This window comes from Dendrobates tinctorius, unplaced genomic scaffold (genome assembly GCF_039654945.1).
Source record: "Dendrobates tinctorius isolate UK_male_01 unplaced genomic scaffold, ASM3965494v1 ptg000048l, whole genome shotgun sequence".
NCBI classification, from domain to species: Eukaryota; Metazoa; Chordata; class Amphibia; order Anura; family Dendrobatidae; genus Dendrobates; species Dendrobates tinctorius.
In genome coordinates this window covers 19,484,537-19,511,209 of record NW_027361716.1, presented here as the reverse complement: position 1 = coordinate 19,511,209, position 26,673 = coordinate 19,484,537, and the positions used below count along the sequence as shown (strand labels likewise).

General features: G+C 42.6%; 1 protein-coding gene across 3 annotated transcripts in view; it reads right to left on the bottom strand.

Annotated features, from left to right (window-relative positions):
- Positions 1-26,673, bottom strand: part of QSER1 (glutamine and serine rich 1) — a 146,988-nt gene that overhangs the window by 51,983 nt on the left and 68,332 nt on the right. For 2 of the 3 annotated variants that reach the window (XM_073576333.1, XM_073576334.1), the window contains exons 2-4: positions 14,815-14,927; positions 13,517-13,678; positions 1,582-5,136 (exon numbers count right to left, since the gene is read on the bottom strand). In XM_073576333.1, the coding sequence (XP_073432434.1) occupies positions 1,582-5,136; positions 13,517-13,678; positions 14,815-14,927 (3,830 nt within the window). Of the gene's footprint in view, positions 1-1,581; positions 5,137-13,516; positions 13,679-14,814; positions 14,928-20,651; positions 20,714-26,673 lie in introns of those variants that run through there. The other variant, XM_073576335.1, reaches the window with a different exon arrangement.

Genomic DNA, 26,673 nt, shown 5'->3' with positions numbered 1-26,673 from the left:
TTATAATCTATCGGAGTTTGCTAAAACGGGAGATTTTAAAATTTGGAAGGGTTTGGGCATATGTTAAATTGGCCAGATACAGGATGGGCAGGGGTTGCTACCTTTTGAAAAACTACAGGAGGTTTACGGGCTGCTGGAGATTTGCAGGTTTCAGTACAGGCAATTTCACCACGCTTACAGGACCTAATGTAAAACAGGTAATATGAAGGTTCATCCGGATATTCTTGTAAACTATGTCTGTGCAAAAGGGAGAACGAAAGGTGTTTCAGGTAATATAGGGACCTACTCTTTGCGACCTACTCTTTGCCTTCCTACAAAGATATCCAGAAAAAGCAAAAGAGAAATGGGAGAAAGAGGTAGGGGATATAGAGGAAGATAAATGGGGAACAATAATGGAATATATACCTAAGCTATCACTGAGCGAACCGGCCAGACTAGCTCAGTTGCATGTGCTCCATAGAGTGTATAGGACTCCAGATAACCCGGCCTTATACAGCCTGAGACAGACCTCCGAATGCCAGAGGTGTCGGACTGAAGGGGCTGGGATTATTCACATGCTATGGCAATGTCAAAAGCTAAATATGTTTTGGGTGGAGGGGACGGCCGCAACTGAAAGGGCACATAACTGTAGAATTGAAAGGGACCCTCTGATTTGTATTTTGGGGTATCAAATTGCCATAAACTAGCAATAGCTAGATTATTGTATATTGCAAGGAAACTGATCGCCAAATGTTGGATTAATGAAGAACCACCGACAGACAATGCAAGAGTTCTATAGGCAGTCTGACTATATTATGGGTATAGAAAAGAGTATACACACTAAACAGAAAAGGACTGGTACCTTTGAAACAAATTTAGAATCCTTGGGCGGAGAGGTGCTGACCTCAGAAGATCTATGCTGCATTATCGTGTACTCATTTAAATAAGTGGTATATGTGCTTTACAGAGGGAAGGGGGGTGGGGAAAGGATTGGGGAACTTATTGAAAAAATCTATAACTTGTCGATTGTTGACAGATTGAATAAGCTTGTTGTTTTGTACTTTGCTATGCAATAAAAATGTATCTGATTAAAAAAAAAAAAAAAAATCAAATACTGGCTAAATTTGTGATCCAAAAAGAAAATAAACTTATTTTAAGGATGCGTAGTGTAACAAGTGCACGGAACAGAAAAACTACCTCAGCCTAGGATTAAATTATGTTAACAGTAAATTTACTTTGATATTGTAAAGGTATTAAATGACTGACATTTTAGAAAGCAGCTGTGCTTACCCAACAAATTGTGTTGGTATATCACATTAAATCCAAATAAAACAAATTTAAGCTTGTGGGGGTAAATGTGGAAACATGCACCAGGTATGAATATTTTTGAAGGCACTGTATAAATGTTCTATCGATGGGGTACAACATCCATGGCAGAAGGTTACATTACATTGGAACGTAAAAAATGCGGTTTCAAGTTTATTTTTTACCACCCTGACAAAACACAACATTTTGCTACAGCTCTCCATTAAGGGCCATGAAGAACACAGCCATGGCTGAAACATGCCACAACCAGCGCTTATGGACCAAAAAGACACTCACCTGCCTTATTCTTCTTCTCTCCGTTTTCATCTAAGGCAGACAAAGCTGTGGTGATGCTCTTCTGAAGGTCATTATTACCTCCCACAGAATCATCATCATCAGAAGAAAAAGAAGGCAATGCCTCTAGGTTTTTCTTAAACTCCTCCTCAGGCTTTTTAGGAGAGTTGGCCATCTCAGAACCTGCCGCCTGAGGTGGAGGGAGTGGGCCAGGACATGGGGTCTTTATTACCGGGGTACATGGCCTCCTGATACGATTAGGTACACGCACAGCAGGAGCTGAAAATTGCTGCTTTGGTCCAGTCTTTAAAAAGTCCAAGAATGATGCAATAAAACCAGTTTTTACTTCTGGTTGCTTCTCCTCCACTTCCTTTATCTTCTGCCTCATCCGTTCTTGGTGCTGGTAGCTATCATAATAACCTTCAGAGGTGTGTGAGGAATACTGCATTCCCCCATCGGGGCCTTTCGACAGAGGTCGTTTCATTTGTACATTTCTTTTAGATTGTTTGATATTTGCACTTTCGTCATCTGTAAAATGTTTTATTGGCATTTTGTCTGCTCCCTTCATATTTTGAAGACCGTCTTGGGCGAGATCTTGGCAGTCTTCTTCCATTTGGCCACTTGAGCTGCTGCATGCTTGAGGATCAGTCTTTGACATGTGCTGTCCAGCAACAGCTGCATTTTCCTCTGTGTTCATAACAAAGTCTCCATCAGATGCAGCATTCTCCTCATTGAGGTTTTTGGTACTGGCCAAGAATTTTGATTCTCCAATATCTCCTGCTACATCATTAGTGTCCTTGGAGTCATTCTTCTTGCTCATTTCAGAATTCTTTTCGTGGTCATCCTGACTGGTCCCTAGCACCGGTGACACCATACCACTAGGCAAGTCTTGCTCTAAAGGTTGAATCTGGTTTTGATCAAGACTTGCATTTTTGGAATGAGTCGTAGAAACAGTGGAAAGGTTTATTGCGGTTTGGCCACCATTTAATGAAAGTGTGTTTAGATTCTGTGGCTGCTTTGGGGGTGCAAAGTTTGTGGGTGGGTTCCTTATATTCAAGGACTGGAATCTGGACTTTGAGTCATCGGGTTTGACAGACAAATTATCCTCATTAGAAGACTTGGCAAACTCTTGAGCTGCTGTAGCTGCTAAAATGTCATCAACATGAGACAAAAAATTTCTTTCATCACTAAGTAACATGGAATCTGTAAAACACATTGGGTTCAAAGACTCAAACTGATTTTTCGAGTCTAGCCGTGGTCTCTGGCCAAAGTCTTTGGGTTGCAAGTGTTGTTGCAAATGCTTCCCATCAGAGGTGTCCATTTTTATTACATCTGAGCTTTGCGAGTGCAGAGATGGTAGAGGTTGCCCTCCATTGCTCTGGATAATGTGTCCATCCATGTGAAGAAACTGTGGAGCTACATGTTGAGGGCTCTGAATACGCTGCATGGAGGCAGATGTCTTTGTCTGCCCCAAAACAGAGTGTAAAATAGACTGCTGAAACATTTGCAAATCTGAATCTAGAAGTACCTGTGTCCCTTGTAGTTGAAGATGTTGGGGATGCCTCAAAACTGCTTGGAGCTGTGGGGAAGTACTTGGCTGCTCCGGAAGCTTTGTTTCGTGCACTTTGTGTAACATGTTATGCTGACTCAAATCTTTTGCATTGACTTGAGTGGGTTGTAACAGGTCTGTCGAATTTTTAGCATCATGATCAGCTGAACTGTTTATGTGACTCACATGCTGGGACATGTGACCAACAGGGTTCATCAATCGCTCATCCTTTTTAGGCCCCTGAAGCCCAAGAACTTGGTCTTCCAGACGAGAATTGCTTTTGATAACACTTTGGGAATATCTGTCATCAGCCTTTGAAACACTGTATGCTGTCTCTTGAGTACTCATCTCCCCATCATTTAGTCCTTGAGTAGAAGGTTCAAGATTGGTTTGTTGTAATGACTGCAAATCCGGCATCTGGAATTTCTCCTCTTGTTTTACGCTTGCATACAGGTTGGTTTCAGACTTCCTCTTTCCATAGGATTTGGAGTCCGCAGTTCTATTATTTTGTAATGCTTGAGAGTGAGAAGGGGATGAAAAGGAGGATGAGGGGACAGTTGGCAAATACTTCTGAGACTGTGGGGAAGTGGAATCTTGAGTAGCCTGGGATGGATGCATAGAAATGTAATTTGGAGTAGGACTTGAGGCAGGCAAAGTTTGTCCACGAGAGGAAGCACGAGAGGAAAATGGAAGAGATGAAGATGATAGTGGTAGGTTCTGTCCTGAATTAAAACTTTCCGATGGACTTACAGGTGACATCACCTGTGATTGAGATGAATAGCTAACTTGTGATTGACTGACTGGTGTTAGACCCTGAGTGTTACTGGAAGAATAACTTTGAGTCTGGTTAGCTGAAGACAAATCTCTTGTTTGATCGGAGTAGTTCTCGCTTGAAACTGAAGGCAGTGCAAGCGGCTGATCAGTTGAGTAACTTAGTGTCTGGCTGCCAGAGGTTATGGTTTGTGATTGGCTAGAAAATGCAGTCAGTGGTTTGTACAAAGGAGGCAGCTTTTCGGATTTGATTGTTGAAAAAACTTGAGATTGACTTGAGGATGGCAGGTTGGGGGACTGTGTGGAAACATAGCTAGGGGATTGGCTTACAGGTAAAAGGCTACTAAGCTGTGTAGTTGAAAAAGCTTGTGCTTGGCTTGAAATGACAGAACTCTGGTTCTGAGAAGACTTTATAAAGCTTTGGGTCTGCCCAGGAGATGCTACACTCTGAGATTTGGGAGTCTTTGATGACCTCGGGGGTGCCTTTGTGGGACAGTTCTTTGCTTTTGTAGAAGAGGGAGGGAAACCGGGGGAAGGTATGACAGATGGGTAAGATTGAGATAATTCCACAGAAACTTGAGGGGTTTTCTGTACCGGTCCACCATTGCTCACCTGAGTAAGAGCTCCAAGAGGAGCACATAACAGAGCGGACTGTCTTGATGTGTCCTGCAAGGCAGACCCAGACGCATTTGTTAAATAACTGGGTAAGGAATGCTGAGTAGCAGATAGCTGTGCCTGTACGGACTGCGTACTAGAAGGCCTCTGATGGTGTTTTATCACACTACATTCCCTCTGAAGTGCTCTTTCAATAGAGGCTGTAGAACCAGTAAACACGGATGTACTGTATGGCTGAGCGGTCTGCTGGGTCCCACCAAGAGCTGATGGCAATAAACTGAACTGGGGCTGTAAGAGATGGGGTGCAGATTCCTGGGCAGACCGATAAGTTGAGGACTGTGGTATGCCAGTACTTAGTACCGCACTGCCAAGACGTTCAAATGTCAAGGCAGTAGGAGTCTGTGATGTCTTGATCTGCAGCAAAGGGTCATGAGGAGAAAGCAGACCATTAGTTGCAGCACTGAAAGTCCCATCTTGGAGAGTTAAAGATGGCGTTGTTGCAAAGTTTCTAGCGCTGAATGTATTTGGGTGCTGATAGGCAGAGAGCGCAGAGGTTGGAAACGTTCCAGAGGTTTGCAAAGCTCCAGTAACAAACAGTTCTGTTGCTGTCGAGGAATGCATGCCTGGAAAAAAGGACACAGAATCAGACAAGTGATGCAAATCTGAAAACAAGTTCTTTACTACTTAATGTACAAATTAAAGGGAATCGGTTTGCATAATCAGAGAGTTTAAACTAAGCGCACAGTCATGTAGGGGATATAGCCTCTATAAAAAACTCACCTTTAGTGTTCTAATCACTACCTCAGTCCTGTAGAAACTTAACGTTAAGCAAATATACTCCTTTGAGTGCAAAACACAAAACACCAGTGGGCAGAAAGGGTGCACTGAGCCTCTTGAAGCAAGCATTGTAGATAGCATATTGTTCTGCAGAATGGAGACAGCGATTAGGAGTAGTGATGGGCAGACCCGTGGATGTTCGGGTCCAACCAAACTTTAAAAAAACAAGCAAACAAAAAAAAAAACAAAAAAAAACTGTGCCCAATCTCGAACCTGGACCCCATTCAAATGAATGGGGGCCCGAACATCCTGCGTTTCCCAGGGCGCAATCTGTGTGACAGCGCTGGAAACACTGGCTCTCTGATCGTCAGTAACTTGCTACCGCAGGTCAAAGCGCTGCGGTTCTCAAGCTGTCACACATGACAACGTGTGAGCCAGCAGATGTGACCGGCAGTAAAAATGTTACCACCGATCAGGGGCGTCGGAGGATGAGAGTACTAATCATCGTACGCCTGGCCTCACTCATAGACAACAGGCGTTTGCTGTTGAATTTCTTCAGCTGGTGCCTGTGCAATAAATAAAAAAAAAGTGTCATGGTGTCCCCTATGTTCTTGATAAGCAGCACAGGTAAAGCTGACAGCTTCAGCCCTAAGCTGTCAGCTTTACCTTGGCTGGTTATCAAAAACATGAGGGGTACCCAGACCTTTTTAAAATTATTTAAATAACTAAAAAAAACAGAATGGGTTCCCCCATTTTTCACAACCAGCCAAGGCAGACAGCCAGGGACTGGTATTCTCAGACTGGGAAGGGGCCATGGATTTTGGCCCTCACAGCCCATAGCATCCCAGAGCCGCCCAGAAAAGGAAAATCTATTAGATGCGCCAAATCTGGCGCTTTGCCCACCTCTTCCTACTTACCCTGGTGCGATGGCAAGTGGGGTATTATTGGGGTTGAAGTCAGCTTTGTATTGTCAGCCGAAATCAAGCCCAGGGGCTAGTAATAGTGGAGTCTATCAGACCCCCCCCCCCCCCCCCATTACTAAACCTGCAAGTTTAAAACACACACTCACACTAAAGTCCTTTATTTGAAATAAAAACTCCCCAACTATCTTTTACCCATTATTTTCCACATAAAAATCGAAAAACACAGTATTCCTCACCTGTTCACTGATAATCCATACACCCCATGATGTACTCCAACTCAGCTACATCTGCATGCATTGCTGAGCGGTGGCATGATGCGACCGCTCAGCCCTGCATCCAGGAGATGCTGAGCGCTCTCACGCTCAGCACCTCCTGGATGCAGGGCTGAGCGGTCGCATCATGACACCACTCACCAATGGATGCAGATGTAGCCGAGTTGAGCACTTTGTGGTACATATGGAATATCGGAGGACAGGTGAGGAATACGGTGTTTTTTTTTTATTTTTGTTTGGAAAATAATATGGAAAAAGAGGGTTGGGGAGTTGTTATGTAAAATAAAGGACATTATGGTGTTTTTTTTTTTTTTCTTTAAAGTTAAACATATAGAGTTAGTAATGGGGACGTCTGATAGGTGCCTCCCATTGCTAATCCCTGGGCTTGATGGCAGCTGACATCAACCCCAAAAATATTACGCCACTTGCCACAGCACCAGAGCAAGTGGGAAGACCCAGGCAAAGTGCCAGAATTGGCACATCTAATAGATTTCTGGGGGCGTCTATGGGACGCTATTTTTAGGCTGGGGAGGGCCAATATCTCGGTCTGAGAATGCCAGCTGTCTGCTTTAGCTTGGCTGATTATCAAAAATGAAGGGGACCCATCCCCCCATTCCAGATTGGAAGTAGTATTCTTTTACATCTGACCACAGCTGCGAGATGTTTAATAGCAAGTTAATGTAAGCTGGCTTATTCTCCATCACTCAACGAGTTGCATTTCCGGATACAAGAAGTATGGAGCACCTCACAGCTTTAATAAATAATACGTTTGAAAGTTTTAAAGCAACGTGGAATCTGTGGGATGTATACTGGGCTCAGAAGGCTTAATACTGATATTTACTCAGTAAAATGTGCCATCTTTCCCTCGGATCTTTTCTCCTTCCCTCCCTCGTGTTTCACTGTCTTGTCAATTATATTTGTCTCTATTATGTTTGTTAACTGATTTGCATTGAATGTTTACATGCATTGTATCTTGGTCTGATTTCATTCTGTAAATTCCTATTGAAAAATCAATAAATATCCAGTTATGAAAAAAAATTATAATAATATAATGAAGGGGACCCTACGCCCTCTTTATTAAAGTAAAAATATTTATGTAATTACACTGGTACTCCAGCAACTGTAGGGTGTCGAGCTGGGCTCTGCAAGACCCAGCTGCTGGAAACTGAGATGATATCAGTAAGGTTATCTTAACCTTACTGTAAAGGTACTGTCACACTTAGCGATGTACCAGCGATCCCGACCAGCGATATGACGTGGTCAGGATCGCTGGTACATCGCTAAGTGGTCGCTAGTGAGCTGCCACATAGGCAGATCTCACTAGCGACATAGCAGGGGTCGGGGGTCGCTACTTACCTGTCAGACGAGGCGATCCTGCGTCCTCCCGCCCGGCTCCACGCGTCTCTCATCGTCACAGCAGGAAGCGCCGCAGGAAGCTGACGACGAGAAACAGTCCAGGACGTTCTCGTGCGATCAGCGATAACCTGCGGGGGAGCAGGTTTTAGGTAAGTATCTCACACAGCGATATCGTTAGCAATATCGCTATAACGTCACTAGTTATAGCGATATTGCTAGCGATATCTCTTAGTGTGACAGGCCCTTAAGGTTACTTGAGTTCATAGCAGCTGGCAAACATGCTGTGCAGTGCCAGCCTGATGAACAACTGTTAGCCCGGCACTTGATTGAAAAGGTCACCAGAGTTCGCAGCCACAGAGTCCCCTGGCAGCTGCAAGGCCCAGAAACCTTATGGCAAACTTTGAGGGACATGAACCAGAGTGGGGTACCCCATAATTTTCAAAACCAGCTAAGGGAATGCCGACGGCAGGGGCTGCTGATAATATTCTGGGAACGGACCAATAGCCATGAAGATTCCCAGGCAATAATATTAATAGCTTATAGCCATTTGGTTAGCCTTTACTGGTTATTATAAGGGAGACCCCCCAAAAAATTACATGGGGTCCTCCCAAAATTTACTAACCAGCAAAAGCTAAACAAGACAGCTGTGGGATGATATTAATAGCATCAGAAGGATCCATGGACATTAGCTTATTTCCAGACTAAGAATATCAGCAGCCACAGAAATGGCGCTTAGCCTCATTCTTCCCACTTGCTCTGGTGTGGTGGCAAGTGGGGTAATAGTTGTGGGGTTGATGTCAGCTGTTTCATGGCCGCTGACATCAAGTCCACGGGTGCGTAATGGAGAAGCATCTATAAGACACCCCCATCACTAACTCCCTAGTCAAATTTAATACAGAGTAAAATCCTTTAATTGAAATAAAAACTCACCGACCCTCTTTTATCCATTTATTCCACAAAAATAAAAACGCAAACTTAAATTCATCTTTCCACCAATTATCCATTAAGCCCATGTCCTCCAACAATCCGGATGGTTTGTGGAGCCGTGACATCAGTGATGCGATCTCTCACGATGCCAGCCGGGAGACACTGAGCAGACCATGAGAACACGGCTGCAGTTACCGGCGGTGACTTTAAAGCGAACCTGTCAGCAGGATAGTAATCTACAGAGTGTGTCAGGTTGGCGCTGTGATATGGATTAAAATGATACCTTGGTTAATGAAATACGTCTTGTGGTCGTTGTTTAATCTGCCATTTGTAGTTTTCAGTTAATAAGACTCTGGTGCTTCGGGGCGGCGCTTTATGTGCTGCTCTGCTTACATATGCATCTGTATGGCTTATGACAGGTCACTGATAACTCACTGACCTACCCCCTAATTTACATAATGCATATAATATTGTGGGCTTAGAAAAAAAAAAAAAAAAAAAAACATCCAGCAAAATGGTGGCGACATCTCCAAGTAGCATTTATCTTACCGACAGATGATACTGTGCAGGCGCCATTTAGCTGCAGTCAAATTTTTTTTTCTTCAACAAAATGGCAGCGGCACATGCACGGTAGCATCTATCGGCAATTGATAGAAGCTATTGCTCATAGGTCTCTGCAGGCACCATTTTGCTGGAGGAAATATAAATTGGCTGCTACTAGTAGTAAGATAGATGCTAGTGTGCATGCGCCATTTTGCTGGATGTAATTTTAAGCCCACAATATTATATGAATTATATAAAATAGGGGGCAGGTCACTGAAGGATCAGTGACATATTATAAGCCATACACAAGCATATGTAAGAAGCAGGGCTGTGGAGTCGGAGATCATTTTGGTGGAGTCGGTATAAAATGGACCGACTCCTAAAATATATAATAAATTAGGTACAGTAATTCTGCGGAACAGTATGAGGTTCTGCCCCCCCCAGGTTTGATCCTGGCTACGCCCATGGTGTGAATGTAGCCTGAGGATCTAGGCTTTGTCTTAGCTGAGATAAGTCATAGTGTTATGAGATATTATATATATATATATATATATATATATATATATATATATATATATATATATATATATATATATATATATATATACACATATATACATACACACAGTACAGACCAAAAGTTTGGACACACCTCATTCAAAGAGTTTTCTTTATTTTCATGACTATTCTATTGTAGATTCACTCTGAAGTCATCAAAACTATGAATTAACACATGTGGAATTATATAATTAACAAAAAAGTGTGAAACAACTGAAAATAGGTCTTATATTCTATGTTCTTCAAAGTAGCCACCTTTTGCTTGATTACTGCTTTGCACACTCTTGGCATTCTCTTGATGAGCTTCAAGAGGTAGTCACCAGAAATGGTTTTCACTTCTCAGGTGTGCTCTGTCAGGTTTAATAAGAGGGATTTCTTGCCTTATAAATGGGGTTGGGACCATCAGTTGTGTTGTGCAGAAGTCTGGTGGATACACAGCTGATAGTCCTACTGAATGGACTGTTAGAATTTGTATTATGGCAAGAAAAAAGCAGCTAAGTAAAGAAAAACGAGTGGCCATTATTACTTTAAGAAATGAAGGTCAGTCAGTCCGAAAAATGGGGAAAACTTTGAAAGTGTCCCGAAGTGCAGTGGCAAAAACCATCAAGCACTACAAAGAAACTGGCTCACATGAGGATCGCCCCAGGAAAGGAAGACCAAGAGTCACCTCTGCTGCAGAGGATAAGTTCATCCGAGTCACCAGCCTCAGAAATCTCAGGTTAACAGCAGCTCAGATTAGAGACCAGGTCAATGCCACACAGAGTTCTAGCAGCAGACACATCTCTACAACAACTGTTAAGAGGAGACTTTGTGCAGCAGGCCTTCGTGGTATAATAGCTGCTAGGAAACCACTGCTAAGGACAGGCAACAAGCAGAAGAGACTTGTTTGGGCTAAAGAACACAAGGAATGGACATTAGACCAGTGGAAATTTGTGCTTTGGTCTGATGAGTCCAAATTTGAGATCTTTGGTTCCAACCACCTTGTCTTTGTGTGACGCAGAAAAGGTGAACGGATGGACTCTACATGCCTGGTTCCCACCGTGAAGTATGGAGGAGGAGGTGTGATGGTGTGGGGGTGCTTTGCTGGTGACACTGTTGGGGATTTATTCAAAATTGAAGGCATACTGAACCAGCATGGCTACCACAGCATCTTGCAGCGGCATGCTATTCCATCCGGTTTGTGTTTAGTTGGACCATCATTTATTTTTCAACAGGACAATGACCCCAAACACACCTCCAGGCTGTGTAAGGGCTATTTGATCAAGAAGGAGAGTGATGGGGTGCTACGCCAGATGACCTGGCCTCCACAGTCACCAGACCTGAACCCTATCGAGATGGTTTGGGGTGAGCTGGACCGCAGAGTGAAGGCAAAAGGGCCAAAAAGTGCTAAGCATCTCTGGGAACTCCTTCAAGACTGTTGGAAGACCATTTCCGTTGACTACCTCTTGAAGCTCATCAAGAGAATGCCAAGAGTGTGCAAAGCAGTAATCAAAGCAAAAGGTGGCTACTTTGAAGAACCTAGAATATATAAGACATATTTTCAGTTGTTTCACATTTTTTTGTTATATAATTCCACATGTGTTAATTCATAGTTTTGATGCCTTCAGAGTGAATCTACAATTTTCATAGTCATGAAAATAAAGAAAACTCTTTGAATGAGGGGTGTCCAAACTTTTGGTCCGTACTGTATACATGTAATCGATATTACATAGTGTATTACATATTTACAATTTATTATAGTTTTTTGTGTTCTAAAGTTATATTCCAATAAATATATATTCTGTTCTATCTAAATATCTTGATTATTGGATCATAAAAATGATTAAATATCTGATGTTCACATTGTACTACAATAAATTTTTCACTTAAATATAAGCGACATGTGTGGGAGTCGTGGAGTCGGAGTTGGAGTCGGTGTAAGGGAAATTGAGGAGTCGGAGTCGCAGGTTTGGCTTACCGACTCCACAGCCCTGGTAAGAAGAGCACCATATAAAGACGCGCACACAGGCCGCCCGAGTATGAGAATCTCATTAACGGAAAACTGCAAATACAGATTAAACAATAACCACAAGACGGATTTCATCACCCCAGGTATCAATTTAATCAATAGAAAAGCGCCAGTCTGACAGTGTCTGTAGTTTACTTAGTAAAATCCTGCAACAGGTTCACTTTAATAACGTCACTGCCAGTCTCACTGCAGCCGCAATCACATGCTCAGCGCATTGTCTCTTTCGGTTTGCATGGTTGGCGATCCGCTCACCAAACCATCCAGAAAGGTGAGTATAACTTTGTTTTTTTATTTTTGAGTAATAGATGGGTAAAAGAGGTTTGGGGAGTTTTTATTATTTCAAATGAAGGACTTTACTCCTGTGTTTCTCTTTATTACATCTGACTATGGGGTTAGCAATAGGGGTGTCTTATAGACGCCTCTCCATTACTAACCCCTGGGCTTGATGTCAGTGGCCATAAAACAGCTGACATCAATCTCACAACTATTACCCCACATGCCACTGCACCAGGGAAAGTGGAAAGAGCCAGGCAAAGTACCAGAATTGGCACATCTAAGGATATGTGCACACGTAGCAGAAAATTTCTGCTTTAAACCTGGACTCCCTTCCTAGAAACCGCGTGTTTTTTTCTGCGCTTTTTTTATGGGGGGTTTTTCCGCGCGGTTCCAGACCCATAGAAATGGCCAGAAATTCGGAAAAATCCGCGAAATTAATGAGCATGCTGCGTTTTTTTACCGCAAAGCGTTTTTTTCGCGTTTTTTTTTACCACATCAATATGCACAAAAAGTGCAAAATGCATAGAAATGAATGGGAAGATTACTTTTTAGTGTTTTTATAGAGGGTTTATTGGCAAATCCGCTAAAAAAAAAACCGCTGTGTGTGCACACAGCCTAATAGATGCGCCTTTTCTGACGTGGCTGCAGGCTGCTATTTTTAGGCAGGGGAGGGCCAATATCCATGGCTACTATTGACTGATGTTGAGGAAGAGAGTAAGGGTAAGTGCACACGATCAGTAAACTCTGCATGTTGGACGCTGCGAACTTGTGCAGCATCCAACCCGCAGTGTCCAGATGTTACAGCATAGTGGAAGGGATTTTAAGAAATGCCATGCCCACCATGTGTCCAGAGACACCTGCAGCTCACCTGCGGAGACAGATAGGCGGCGCGTCTCTCCAGACTGCATGTCAATTTCTCTTGCGGAGACTCTCAAATTTCACCCATACAATGTACTAGACGCAGTGAATGCACACGGTTCAGTAAACATGCGGATTCACCTGCGTTCAATAGATGTCAGTGCTTTGGACGCAGCAGACATGCGCTGCGCCCAGAGCGCTGCCAATTCCTGATCGTTTGCACATACCCTTAGGCACATTGGAGTTCAGAAACACTGCTCCTGTGCGCACATGGGAGACATTAGATGTCTAGTTGTGGCTTGAATCCCTTTTCCTACTAGGCACACTTGTGTATGGGGAGGGTCGGAAGGAATACGACATGCAGAATGACATTTTGGCACACAGCTATCTAAGATGCAGGCTGACTTAAAAACCATCCAGCAGCTGTGTGCCTTACAACATGGATGCATTTATCAGAAACCACAAGAGTAAAAATTGGTTGATACAAGCAAAGTGCAACAATTACCAGTTTGCCAAGATGGAGCCCTGAACTGTGGCAGGAGGGTGGTGCCCGATGACGCTGCCTGAGCTGTCCGAGACTCTATTGCAGATAGAAAGTTCATTACTGACGTTTCTGTAGTGTTACCACTAGCCACGTGGAGGCTGGTGTCAAAAATGCCAGATAAACCTGCAAATATCAAGTGATTTCAGTCAAGACAGTTATTCATTTCAGGACAAGTTACAATTCTATTCTGCGTGTGCAATTATTTATGGAAAGGCTTTTTCATTATCTGCCTTAAGGGACTGATTCCAATACATAAAGCCAAAAGACAGATCTCCACTACTATTACAGGGATTACCCCATTCTTTAGGAGGTCTGCCCTATCCTAAGGATCAGCCTACAATAACAGAGGAGTGGAGTCAGACTCCCGGCACCCAGGTTACCCCACCACTGTCCTCAGACACACATCTGTCAGGTTAGTGGTGGCAGTGCCGGACTCTGCAGGTCAGACCCACTCACCAGTACACTGTGACACCAGGCAGTCTCTACCAGAATTACTGAGCCATGCCACAAATATCAAAGGAGAAATGGCACTCAGCAACACAAAAACAACAGCCATTTAATGGTGTTTACTTGCACAATAAGTGGCCAAATGTAAAGGGAGTGCGCTGCTCATCAGGTGATGACACAAACCTGCAGAACTAATTGATGACACATGCAAAACAAGTCAGTAATACAAGAGTTTTACTCTTATCAGAAAATGATAGCATCCTTTACCAAGACCGACTCGCTAAATACACAGCATACCTCCTGGTACAATCCTAAGGGTATGGGCACATTAAGCACTTGGTGCACATATTTTGGCATCAAAAAAGTCACTCGACAGGAAAAAACACTGAAAAAGTGCGTTTTTCCCAGATCTTAAAGTGATTCAAATTTGCAGCCAAAAATAAGCAGTGTGTGTGAGATTTCAGGAATGTCATTCACTTTGCTGGTACTAGGAAATACTTCCAACTTTGTGATAAACCTGCGCTGGGACAAAAACGCAGCAAATACTGCGTGAAGAAATCACAGTACAGCTGGAAAACCAGTAGATGGGAAATTAGATGCTGGACGGCACCTGCTGACAATCTCATCAGCTCCCCTCACCTCTCGATGGTAGGGCAGGTGCTGGAGAACCCTTTACTATTGATGCTCCATGCTAAGGATAGACCGTTGGGTTTATAGAACCAGCATAGGGTCAGGAGAGACTGAACTCAGGGAGATATTGCCTTCTACAGTTTTGTTTAGTAAACTACCACTACGATGAGCACATTTCCTACCTGTAGGATGGTGTGTGGTGGCATATCCAGGAAGCTGATGAGTGGCCGCATAGGTCTGCCGGTGGAGGAGCTCTGTTTCTGAATGGGAAGGATGCCCTGCTCCATAGCTCAGACTGTGGAAACAAAGATTATTCATATTAGGCTCTGGAACTGGGACTGCTATAGCTTTGCAATCCAGCAAGGGGAAAAAAACAAACAAACAAAAAAAAACAAATAACCCCTTCATGACATAATTACAATATATAACACACACACATACATATACACACACGTCATAAGTAGTGTCCATGCAGGCTCCAGCACGGAGCCTGCATGTTTTCCGGAACATGACAGCTGACATGTGCCCCTAACAGAAGTGGGTAGATTCGCGATCCACCCTTGATGGTTAACATGTTAAATGCCGCTGTCAACCTCAGACGGCAGCATTCAACATGGTCACGCTGGAAGTGAGTTACTAGGCCCGCCCATTTGCACGCCAGTCACATCACCGCAGGGCGCCGATGACTTGGCTTGACAACTTAGGGTCTGCAGGACACCCCTGTGGTTGTCATTGCTATCTGCTATGAGCGCAGATGATCAATTCTGCTGAAGCCCAGCTATGTGCTACACAGACGATCGCAGCTTCAAGTCTCCAAACGGACTGTTGAAGCATCTAAAAAGGTAAAAAGAAAAAAGTTTTAAAACTATTAAAATATATAAAAAAATCAAAACTACACATATTTGGTATCGCTGCGTTCAGAAACGCCTGATCTATCAAAATATAAAAATTAATTTGATTAGTAAACAGCGTCACTAGAAAAAAAAAAAAAAATCAAAAACACCAGAATTACCTTTTTTTCGTCGCTGCAACATTGCAACAACAGGCGATGAAAACATTGTATCTAACCCAAAATAGTATTAATAAAAACATCAACTCTGAGCGCAAAAAATAATCACATTCCCAGCCCAAAGGGCATTTTTTATTTACCACTTAAATAAGAAAACCTATAAGGGTGTGTGCACAGGCTGCGGATTCTGCTGCGGTTCCGCAGCGGATTTGGCCGCTGCAGATCCGCAGCAGTTTTTGCTGCGGTATACAGTACCATTATTCCCTATGGGAATTAAAAACCACAGTGCAGACGGTGCGGATTTTTCCGTGTGGTTTTCCTGCGGTTTCTAAACCGCAGAAAGAATTGACATGTCAATATTTTCTGCGGATTCCGCTGCGGTTTGCCATCTCCTCCATTGTGGAGATGAAAAACCGCAGGCTAATCCGCAGGTCTTTTGACCTGCAGATTTACCTGCAGATTTTACAAAATCCGAGCGGCCAAATCCGCACCCCAATCCGCAGTGTGTGCAAGTACCCTAAATGTTTGGTATCTGCAAACTCGTAATGACTTGGAGAATCATGATGGCAGGGGTCAGTTTTAGTATTTAGTGAACATGATAAAAAAAAAAAAACAATTGTGGAATTACCACACTTTGAATTTTTTTTCCCGTTTTTCAGTACATGATATGGTAAAACCAGTAGTGTCATTCAAAAGTAAAATTAGTCCCACAAAAAACAAGCCATCACACGGCCATATTGATGGAAAAATAAAGTTATGACTCTGGAAAAAAGGGGAGCAAAAATCAAAAGTAGAAAACCCCAAGGTGGGGAAGGGGTTAATAATAATACTAGACAGTACTATAAATGTAGTTTTGCATTTTACAGGGAGTTTACATTTTTTGTTGTTGTTGAAAAGGTTCTAGCATTTGGCTTCTGAGCCACCTTGTAATACCCTATAGTGAAGGCTCTCAGTCATCCTGGCTTCTGGAGGGAAATTGCAGCGAGTGAAGAAATAAGGACAGAAGGATTACACCGGCTGCCTGCACTGTAGTGTATTACATGCAAGTTCTACCATCCAAACAGTAGATTATTTCTATTAACCTGTTCCCAACCGCCACCCCGTCTTGCGAGGGGAAACAGAAGCGGGTTATCACCACTTTGTCTTCTCTTTTGCAAGCTACATAGCGTTCAAAGAGTGCAATGCGCTGAATAGATGCATCACAATTGGTCTGCATTGAATACAGTGGGTACAGAAAGCATTCAGACCCCTTAAGGTTTTCACTCTTTCATTGCAGCCATTTGGTAAATTCAAAAAAGTTCATTTTTTTCTCATTAATGTACACTCTGCACCCCATCTTGTCTGAAAAAAAACAAAAAACAAAACAAATGTACACATTTTTGCAAATTAATTAAAAGGGAAAAACTGAAATATCACATGGTCATAAGTATTCAGACCCTTTGCTCAGACACTCATATTTAAGACACATGCTGTCCATTTCCTTGTGATCCTCCTTGAGATGGTTCTACTCCTTCATTGGAGTCCAGCTGTGTTTAATTACAATGATAGGACTTGATTTGTAAAGGCGCACACCTGTCTATACAAGACCTCACAGCTCACAGTGAGTGTCAGACCAAGTGAGAATCATGAGGTCAAAGGAACCTTCATCGTTTTCTAGCGTCACTCCCATCGGTCTCCGGAAAAAAGTGACCTGCTCGCAACTCCAGTGTTTCATGGAGTGGCATGGAGGTCACGTTTCAATACAAGTCTATGAAAGCCTTGTTCTGGCTCTCATAGACTTGCATTGAGAGCTTGTGACGTAGCTTCGGAAATACGGACAGTCAGAAGTTGTGCTCATAAGATGGTGCCACGGGACCGAAAAACGGTGAAAAAGTCAGAGGGCGATTATTTGGCCTGGGGACTTACATTTAAAATAGACAATCCAGTGATAAAAAAAACCCGCTGGAGTAGTGCTATAAAAGTATTTTCTGGTAACAGAAAAAAATTCTGTCCCATAGCAGCAGTTAAACAATTTGTGCTTTAGGCTAAGTGCACACGTTGCAGAAAATTTCTGCACAAAAACCTGAATCCCTTCCCAGAAACCGCACCTATTTTTCCGCGGCGGTTTTTGTGTGTTTTTTGCGCGGTTTTGATGCGCTTTTGATGCGTTTTTTACCGCAGCGGTTTCTAAAAGCATGGGAGAAGCCTAAACCGCGGAAAAAAACGCAAAATTAATGTGCATGCTGCGGTTTTTACCACGATGCGGTTTTTTCACGGTAAAAAACGCATCATAGAATCATAGAATCGTAGAGTTGGAAGGGACCTCCTGGGCCATCTGGTCCAACCCCCTGCTCAAAGCAGGATTCGCTAAATCATCCCAGTCAGATGTCTGTCCAGCCTCTGTTTGAAGACTTCCATTGAAGGAGAACTCACCACTTCTCGTGGCAGCCTGTTCCACTCATTGATCACTCTAACTGTCAAAAAGTTTTTTCTAATATCTAATCTGTGTCTCCTCCCATTCAGTTTCATCCCATTGCTTCTAGTCTTTCCTTGTGCAAATGAGAATAAAGTTGAGCCTTCTACAATGTGACAGCCCTTTAGATATTTGTACACAAAAAGTGCAAAATGTATAGAAATGACTGTGCACCTTATTTTTAGCGGTTTTATAGCGGTTTTATAGTGAAAACCGCGGTAAAAACCGCTAAAAAAACGCTGTGTGTGAACACAGCCTTACTCACTCTCCACGGCTACGAGGCAGTCTCCACCGCTGAGGTCACATCACCAAAACTGAATAAAGCACAGGATTTTTTTTTTTTTTAAATCAACTGCAGCCAGAGGTCAGAATTTTTCTGATAAAAGAGAACTCATTTAACCCCTTAGAGACGGAGCTAATTTTGACCTTAATAACCAGGCCAAATTTTAGAAATCTGACCATTGTCACTTTGTGGGGTAATAACTCTGGAACGCTTCAACGTTTCCCACGGATTCTGAGACTGTTTTCTTGTGCCATATTGTACTTCATGATCGTGATAACATTTGTTTGATACGAGTTGCAATTATTTGGGAAAATATCGCAATTTTGCCCCGCAAAACAATTGCAACTTTCAATCTTTAGATTCTTCAACCAGTTAGTCATGCTGTACAAATCACTGGCAAATAACATTTCCATGCTTACTTTACATCTACATCTTTTTTCAAACGTCATTTTGTTTTTGCTAGGATTTTAGAAGGGTTAAAAAGTTTAGCAACAATTTCTCATTTTTTCACCACATTTACAAAACTTGTTTTAACCCTTCAAGTGCTACACAGGAATTAGTGCAAAGTGGAATGGAAAAAAAACTTAAATTTGTTAACTTTCTTTGGAGTGCGGCGATACCCCAAATGTAGTAAAAAAGTTCTGCTTGGACAGACGGCAGGGCTCAGAGCGGAAGGAGCAATATTTGAATTTTGGAACACAAATTGGCATAATAGATCGTGGGTGACAGGTCACGTCTGCAGGGCCCCTAAACTCCCCACTAATGACCCCATTTTGAAACTACACTCCAAGGATTTTATCAAGTGGTATAGTGAGGATTTTGAACCCAAAGGTACTACACAGAATTTGATAAGATTAGGTCGTCATATTGAATATGTCACCAATGGCATTCAGCGCATGTGCTTGCTACTCTAGTTTGCATCGGGTGCTCGGGTATGCACCAAATATCGCTGGTGCTTGAGTGACGTGCTCTAGTCCCAGGCCCAAATGTTTCATGGCTATTAGCCACAAATGCATGTCACTCGAGCACCAGTGATATTTGGTGCATACCCGAGCACCCGATGTAAACTAGAGTAGCGAGCACTTGGGCTCAACACTAGATTTTTTTTTTTACTTTTGAAAAACTCCTAAAGCCAACAGCAAAGAATGAAAGAAATACATTTTTTTATCTGACTAAGGGGAATACACAAAAAGGATTTAATAATTATTGAGTTTTTGATCACTGTGATAGGGTTTAATCACAGTGATCAAAAGTCTGGAACCAATAGGAAAATTCCCTGCTGTTGCTGGGTGCCGGCCGGTAGATCGCGGCAACTGCACTGTGCGTGTGTCCACCATTATTTTATTTTTTTTTTTTTATGAAGAGGAGGAGAAAGGCCAGTGAAGTGAACATGAGGGCCCTGGGGATGGTGGAGGTACCGCGGAGTGCTTGGGGACATCATTTCTCTCTCATCTGATATGTTATAACGTGTGAGAAGAGAGAAATTATTTTTTTTTTTTGCCTGATCACCGTTATTCAATGAAAATCTGGCCCTGCTAGTGTTCTCCAGGGTCTCCGCTATACTCCACACCAGAGACCCTGGAGATTTTCGGACTCTAGGGGGCGCTATACCCTTATCCCCAATGACCGATTTAAAATAGTGATGAGGGAATAAAGCCCCTTAGCAGTAGCAGTTTTAATGTGTATCGAAAATCGTAAAGGGGTTAATGCAATGTATAAAACCTGCAATGTACAGCCAAACCTACATGGTACATAAATGAGTGTTTTAAACCCTAATCATTTGTATTGTAGTGCATTTTAGTGTGGATTGTATCAGCACAGTTTCCACCTATGATCCCTGGTGGCAGTACGCCTCCAGACAGATGCCAGCGCAGTGAAGTACAGCTTATATGCTCTATATACCTTACTTCATGTCATCATGTAGATAGTCTGCAGCTGCCATAAGGAAAGCCCACTGTATACAAAGCACGTGCAGCAAGAGGCCCATACTCCTGCATCCACCATTCAGGCTTGAAACCACACAATACATCTGACAGAAGCCACAGTGTTACTGTTCTATCTATACTTAAGAGTTCAGAGGGAAGTCCCATTTCATGGCTGACATCCATCTATATATTAATCTGCAGAGCTTCTAGTGTCCTACACCATGCTTCCTGCAGACAGGACTGTACAAAAGGGAACTAATCATGTTGTATAAAAGGGGCTGCCACTACTTGGACAACCCATCCATATATACTATATCTCCCAGAGTAAATTAAAGATACCCTATACTCACCTTCCGCACCAGGGTCCCACCAGCAATGTACACGTCAGGTCTCCCATGACACAGTTATACCTGGAGAGAGCTGCAGTCAATCAGTGGCTGCTAATGGGCTGCAGCTCTCAGATCGGCAGAGGGAAGTGTGAGCAAATGAGCCCATTAGTGAAGGCGGATATGCCACAAGAGCGCTGCACAGAAGGTCACACGAGCTCCGGCGCTGACATTGCTGGCACGGCCAGGGAGGAGAGTATCTGTAAATTATATTTTACACTGGGGAATATATTATTTAAGAAATCCTGAGCAAGTAGTGGATCAACCCCTTTAGGCTGAGTGCAGACGTACTTTTTGGCCCTGCGGATTTTTCAGCGCAGAATGGAAGAAATCCGCAGGTCAAATGACCAGCATTTTTCCTGCGGATTTCTTCCATTTTTCATGCGGTTTTCATGCGGTTTTCCCCCTGCAGATTTGGTGACAGGGGAGATGGAAAACCTCACAAAAGAAGTAACATGCTGCGGATTTTGTACCGCGGAAAAATCCGCAGCGTCTGCACAGCGGTTTTTTTTTACATTGATTTTAAGGCTACTGTACATCACAATGCAGAAATGCAACGTTTCTGCGCGGTAAAATCCGCTGCGGAACCGCAGCAAATCTGCATCGTGTGCACACAGCCTTAAGCCTCTGCTAATAAAATTTGTACATTGGCATCATAGCATGGTCCTAAACATAAGGCACGATAGCAATAGCGTGAATAGCTGTGCTTAGCGTACCACACTAAACATCCAACCTAGGGGCTGCGTAAAAAGTGCAGACAATACATCTGAGCAGATCGTGTGATCGGCTGAGTGGAAGCATAGCTGCTCTGTAGGGTCCTCCATCTGGAAGAGATGAGGCCTAGACACTGAGAATTGCACCAGCGCGCACAACTCTGGCTGGGCTTGAAATGCGCAGCACAATAAAACTGTAAAGTATAGCTCATTACAGTCAATAAAAAATCCCTGACTGCTGATGACAGGCCGTGTGGATGTCCATGAGCTCATACTGTGTGGCGTAGGTCCAAGGCTTATAAAACACAGACAGCCATTCTCGCAGGAAGCCTTCACAATCCTGGGCTCTTCTGTGACTCATAAAAGGCACAAGGAAATGGGGAATACACCGATCATATTGTCTTCACAGACATAATCAGTGCTATTACTTTGTTATAGTGATTGCTTTCATACTAAATAGGGAAAATAGGACCTTGAGAACGTTTCAGATCTCAGACAGCGAGAAGAAAGTGTTACCTTGGTAATGGAAGACAAGCTAAAGACAAGCAAGTGTGTGAGCCTGTATTCTGGGGAGGGGGGGGGGAATCCATCTTCAAAATTAGCAACACCGAATGTTCCCACACCTTTTGGCTATATTCACACAGAGGTCAATAACAACTGCTGAGAGGAAAAAGTCTGTAGACTAGAAAATTATAATGGTTATCAAAAATCGACTAATTAACACCAATAAAGGAACACAGGTCCTCCAGCCCCCGTGACAAAAGCCTGAAGACGTCAACCAGTGGGACAGACCCCTACTGCTCCACACACGTCAGTGCCCTTCAGACAGCACAACCACGATTACGTCACATAATAGAGCTGTTTTTCTGACGGATGAACATGTTCTTTATTGGTCGGATTTGTGCTCAAACTCTAAGGCCTGCTTCACACATCCGTTTTGCCCCATCAGTCAAAATCCGCCGTTTTGCAAAAAAAAACGGATCCGCCATTTTTCTTGGCGGATCCGTTTTTTCCCCATTGACTTGCATTAACGGCGGATCTTGACGGATGGTCATCCGTTCGATCCGTTTTTTTACGGATACGCCAAGATTTTGCCGTCCGCTGAGCGGACAGGACGGGCAATGAAAGGTTTTTTTCACCGTCCGGATCCGCATTTTCTATTGCGCATGCCCGGGAGAAATGCCTGTCGGAAATTTAACCCTAAACTCAGTTCTGGCGGCTGAAAACAATTCTCTCTCTCTCCTCCCCGGGCAGCGGTTCCTTTAAAATTCTTCCTTCGCCGAATCCGTTAAAACAATGGTCCGATGCCGAACGTTGTGGTCAGTACAGGAACGTATCCTTTGTCCACCATTTTAGCGGATTTTAACTGACGAAAAAAACTGATGTGTGAAACAGGCCTAATGGATCAGCGTAAAGAAACGGACATCAGATCCGTGGCATTGTAGCCATACTCCAGCACTGACTGATTGCCAAGAAAAGCTTGAGAAGCTGCCATCAGTGTTGGCAAACAAGGAAAAACGGCTCAAACATTGATGGCAAAAACTAAAACAGTGATGGGGAAAAAAAATAATTTGTAAAGCTGCTACCTGCAGATTCGTTTGACCAAATAACAAGATCGGCCTATATTGGCCGCACTTCCATCATCTCTAACATCCAAAGTAGAAAGGCAGCAGAAAACAGTTATAAAGTGTACTTTACTACTTTCAGACAAAAACAGTTTTTATAAAAACAATAAAAAGGGGGAGAGTGACAAAGAGGTTCCACACAAAGGTCAGCAGTAAGGAATATTCCAGTAGTAGGATTCATTGCATTGTGGGAGACTTCAACCTATAGGGCCATCAAATTCCCATGTGGGATATCCTTTATGTTTAAGTGCATCCAAGGTATAGTACCTAGAGAAATTGCATCTATGTATAACGATACACTGGTCAACACAAAAAATCATCAGCAAAGGTAGTATGTCTGTTTCATTGAGTTTGATGTGCTGATTCAAAAAATATGCTTAGCTCTGCTCTATTACATAAAGTTTCTGAGATAGAAGTATTTTTGTTATTACGTTATTTCTGCAGTTTCAATGTACGCCGTTTTTCCTATGTTATTCCCATTTCTTTGCTTGTCTTAATTGTGAATTTTCTTACAGGGACAACATCAGTAAAGGTTTTATGGGAAGGAGTACTGACAGTGCAGTCACCTAATGACTGCTTCTGGGAAAGTCACATGTTATGGGGAGGCGCTAACTGATATGAGGCGGTAAGATTGGAGTCAGTCAGAAAAGGTTGGTGATGGCAGCAAGGACTGGCATGTGAGACTCTTGACAGGAGACAGGTCTATACAGGGATCTGAGCCCTGCCAAAAGGAGATAGAGGGGAAGGCAGCGGACAGCCACCATTGTGAGAGGACTTTCACTGCATTTCTCGGAGGGCAAGTCACCTCAGAGGGAAGAAAACAGCTCAGCCACTGAGGTGTAACTGAGTGAGGGTCTCCACAGAGAGAGAACCTGAATGCAGCCAATATCACACTGAGAAACTGCCTGTCTGCCAATGTTCATCTGTAAAGAATAGGCTGACCCATTTACTTCACAACCGTATATAGTTATCTACCAGATTACCTCCAGTAAAATCAGTTCTAAATACAAGCTGCCTCTGTCATCTCTGGGGAAACATCTACATATAGTCGGTCGGCTCATCGCATTTTTTTTTTTTTAGTTTGTCACCACCATTGAAATGAACTTACTCTACTGTTTGATCTGATTGAAAGGAGAAAAATGTCCCGACAGTGTATCAATCATCTGAACAGATTCTGCTATTTGTGTGGTTCTTTTACACCAAAAGTCCAAGTGTGTTCAATTACTCATGATATTAAAATATGTACCAGATGTACTTTAAGTGTACATTTGGTGATCGAGACAAAAGCTGGGCCCCTCATGTGATATGCTCAAGTTACAATTTTCTTAGTGACTGGTCGAATATGAGGAAAGTGGCTATGCCATTTGCTATTCCCATGATTTGGAGAAAACCCAAAAATCATAGTGATGACTGCTACTTTTGTTTTGTCAAACTGAAGGGCTTTTCTACAAAGAACAAACATAAGATTAATTACCCTGAACCTGAATCTGCGATTAGGCCAGTTCCATATGATAGTACCATGCCAGTTCCTGTACCACCGTTGCCTGGATTGGATGAAAATGAAGTAGTATATGAAGACTATGGAGCTGAAGATACTGGCTAAGACATGGAGACCTCAAGCCAAGATGAGTATGTACCTGATGGAGCAGCCAGAACCGCTTTACTCAACATGAATTAAATGATCTCACCAGAGACCTATCATTGTCAAAAGATAAAGCTGAACTTCTTGCGTCTAGGTTGAAACAGAAAAATCTTCATGATGATGTCAAAGTGTGTTATTACTGAAGCAACACTTTAGCACAATTTATTCACAGTTGATGGACCAATGGTGTACTGTAACAAGGTGAATGGTCTCTTTGAAGAACTGAATCAACAGTAGTTTGTTGCAGATTGGCAATTGTTTATTGACTCCTCCCAGAGAAGTTTGAAAGCAGTGTTGCTTTACAATGGAAATATGAAACCATCAATCCCTACTGCTCACTCATGTCATCTAAAAGGAAAGTTATGAAAATCTTTCAGTCGTTTTGGATGCTATACAATATAATCACCATCAATGGAATATCTGCAGAGATTTGAAAATGATTGGTCTGCTAATGGGAATGCAAGGAGGTTTCAACAATATTGTTGCTTCTAGTGTTTATGGGACAGTAGAAATACAGTAGAGCATTATGTTCGTCATGATTGGGGATAGAGAAACATTTATGCTCCAGGTAGAGACAATATTCAGCATAATCCTTTAGTTGCTCCAACAAAAATCTTTCTTCCTCCACCCAATATAAAGTTGGGATCGATAAACTTTGTGAAAGCCATGGCAAAGACAAATTCACAAGGGTTCCAGTACATTTCACAGAACTTCTCAAGCATTTCACCAGCAAATCTGAAGGAAGGGGTATTTGTTGGTCCTCAGATCAGAGAGCTTATGAGAGATGATGTGTTTGAAGGAACTCTAAATGATAAGGAATTGAGATCTTGGAAAAGCTTCAAGTGGATCTGTGAAAACTTCTTAGGAAAACAGAAATCTCCAGAATATGTTTAAGGTGTTGAGGAACTGCTAAATGAATACCAGTGTCTTGGATGTCGCATGTCTCTGAAAATGCACTTTTTGCATTCACATTTAGATGTCTTCCCTCAAAATCTTGGGGATGTAAGAGATGAACAAGGCGAGCGGTTTCACCAGGACATTAAAGCAATTGAATACCGCTACCAGGGTTTTTGGACTGACGCAATGATGGCAGATTACTGTTAGATTTTATAAAGGCACAACCCTGAAAAATTGTATCAACGACAGTCTAATGTCAAGCACTTTTAATTTCTGCTCATATTTTTGTTTCTATTTTGCATGTGAAATTATTTTGGTTCACTATAAACTGTTTTGTAAGGTGAATAATTTTTCTGATATGTAGATTACTGTTTTCTTAATGTCACCAGTATATTTCTTATAACTAATTATAATGATGCTACTCCGTGGAAACTATACGTGCTACAGAAAAACTATATACAATTTTGAAATAAGGACAAAAAGATTGTAACATAGTTACTAAGGTTGAAGGAAGACTTTAAGTTCATCCAGTTGAACCCATAACCTGTCCTAACCTGCCCTAACATGTTGATCCAGAGGAAGGCAAAAAAAAACCCCATGTGGCAAACAGTAAGCTTCACATTGGGGAAAAAAAATCCTTCCCTACTCCACATACGGCAATCAGACTAGCTCCCTGGATCAACGCAATATTAAGGAAACTAGTGTATATACCCTGTAATATTATACTTTTCAAGAAAGGCATCCAGGCCCTTCTTAAAATTTTAGTAGGGAATCACTCATTACAACATCATATGGCAGAGAGTTCCATAGTCTCACTGCTCTTACAGTAAAGAATCCGCGTCTGTGAGTATGCTTAAACCTTCTTTCCTCCAGACGTTGAGGATGCCCCCTTGTCCCCGTCACAGGTCCAAGAGTAAAAAAGATCATTAGAAAGGTCTTGGTATTGTCCCCGCATATATTTATACATTGTAATAAGATCACCCCTAAGCCTTCGATTTTCCAAACTAAATAACCCCAAGTGTAATAACCTGTCTTGGTATTGCAGACTCCCTAGTTCCCCAATAACCTTGGTTGCTCTTCTCTGCACCCGCTCCAGTTCAGCTATGTCT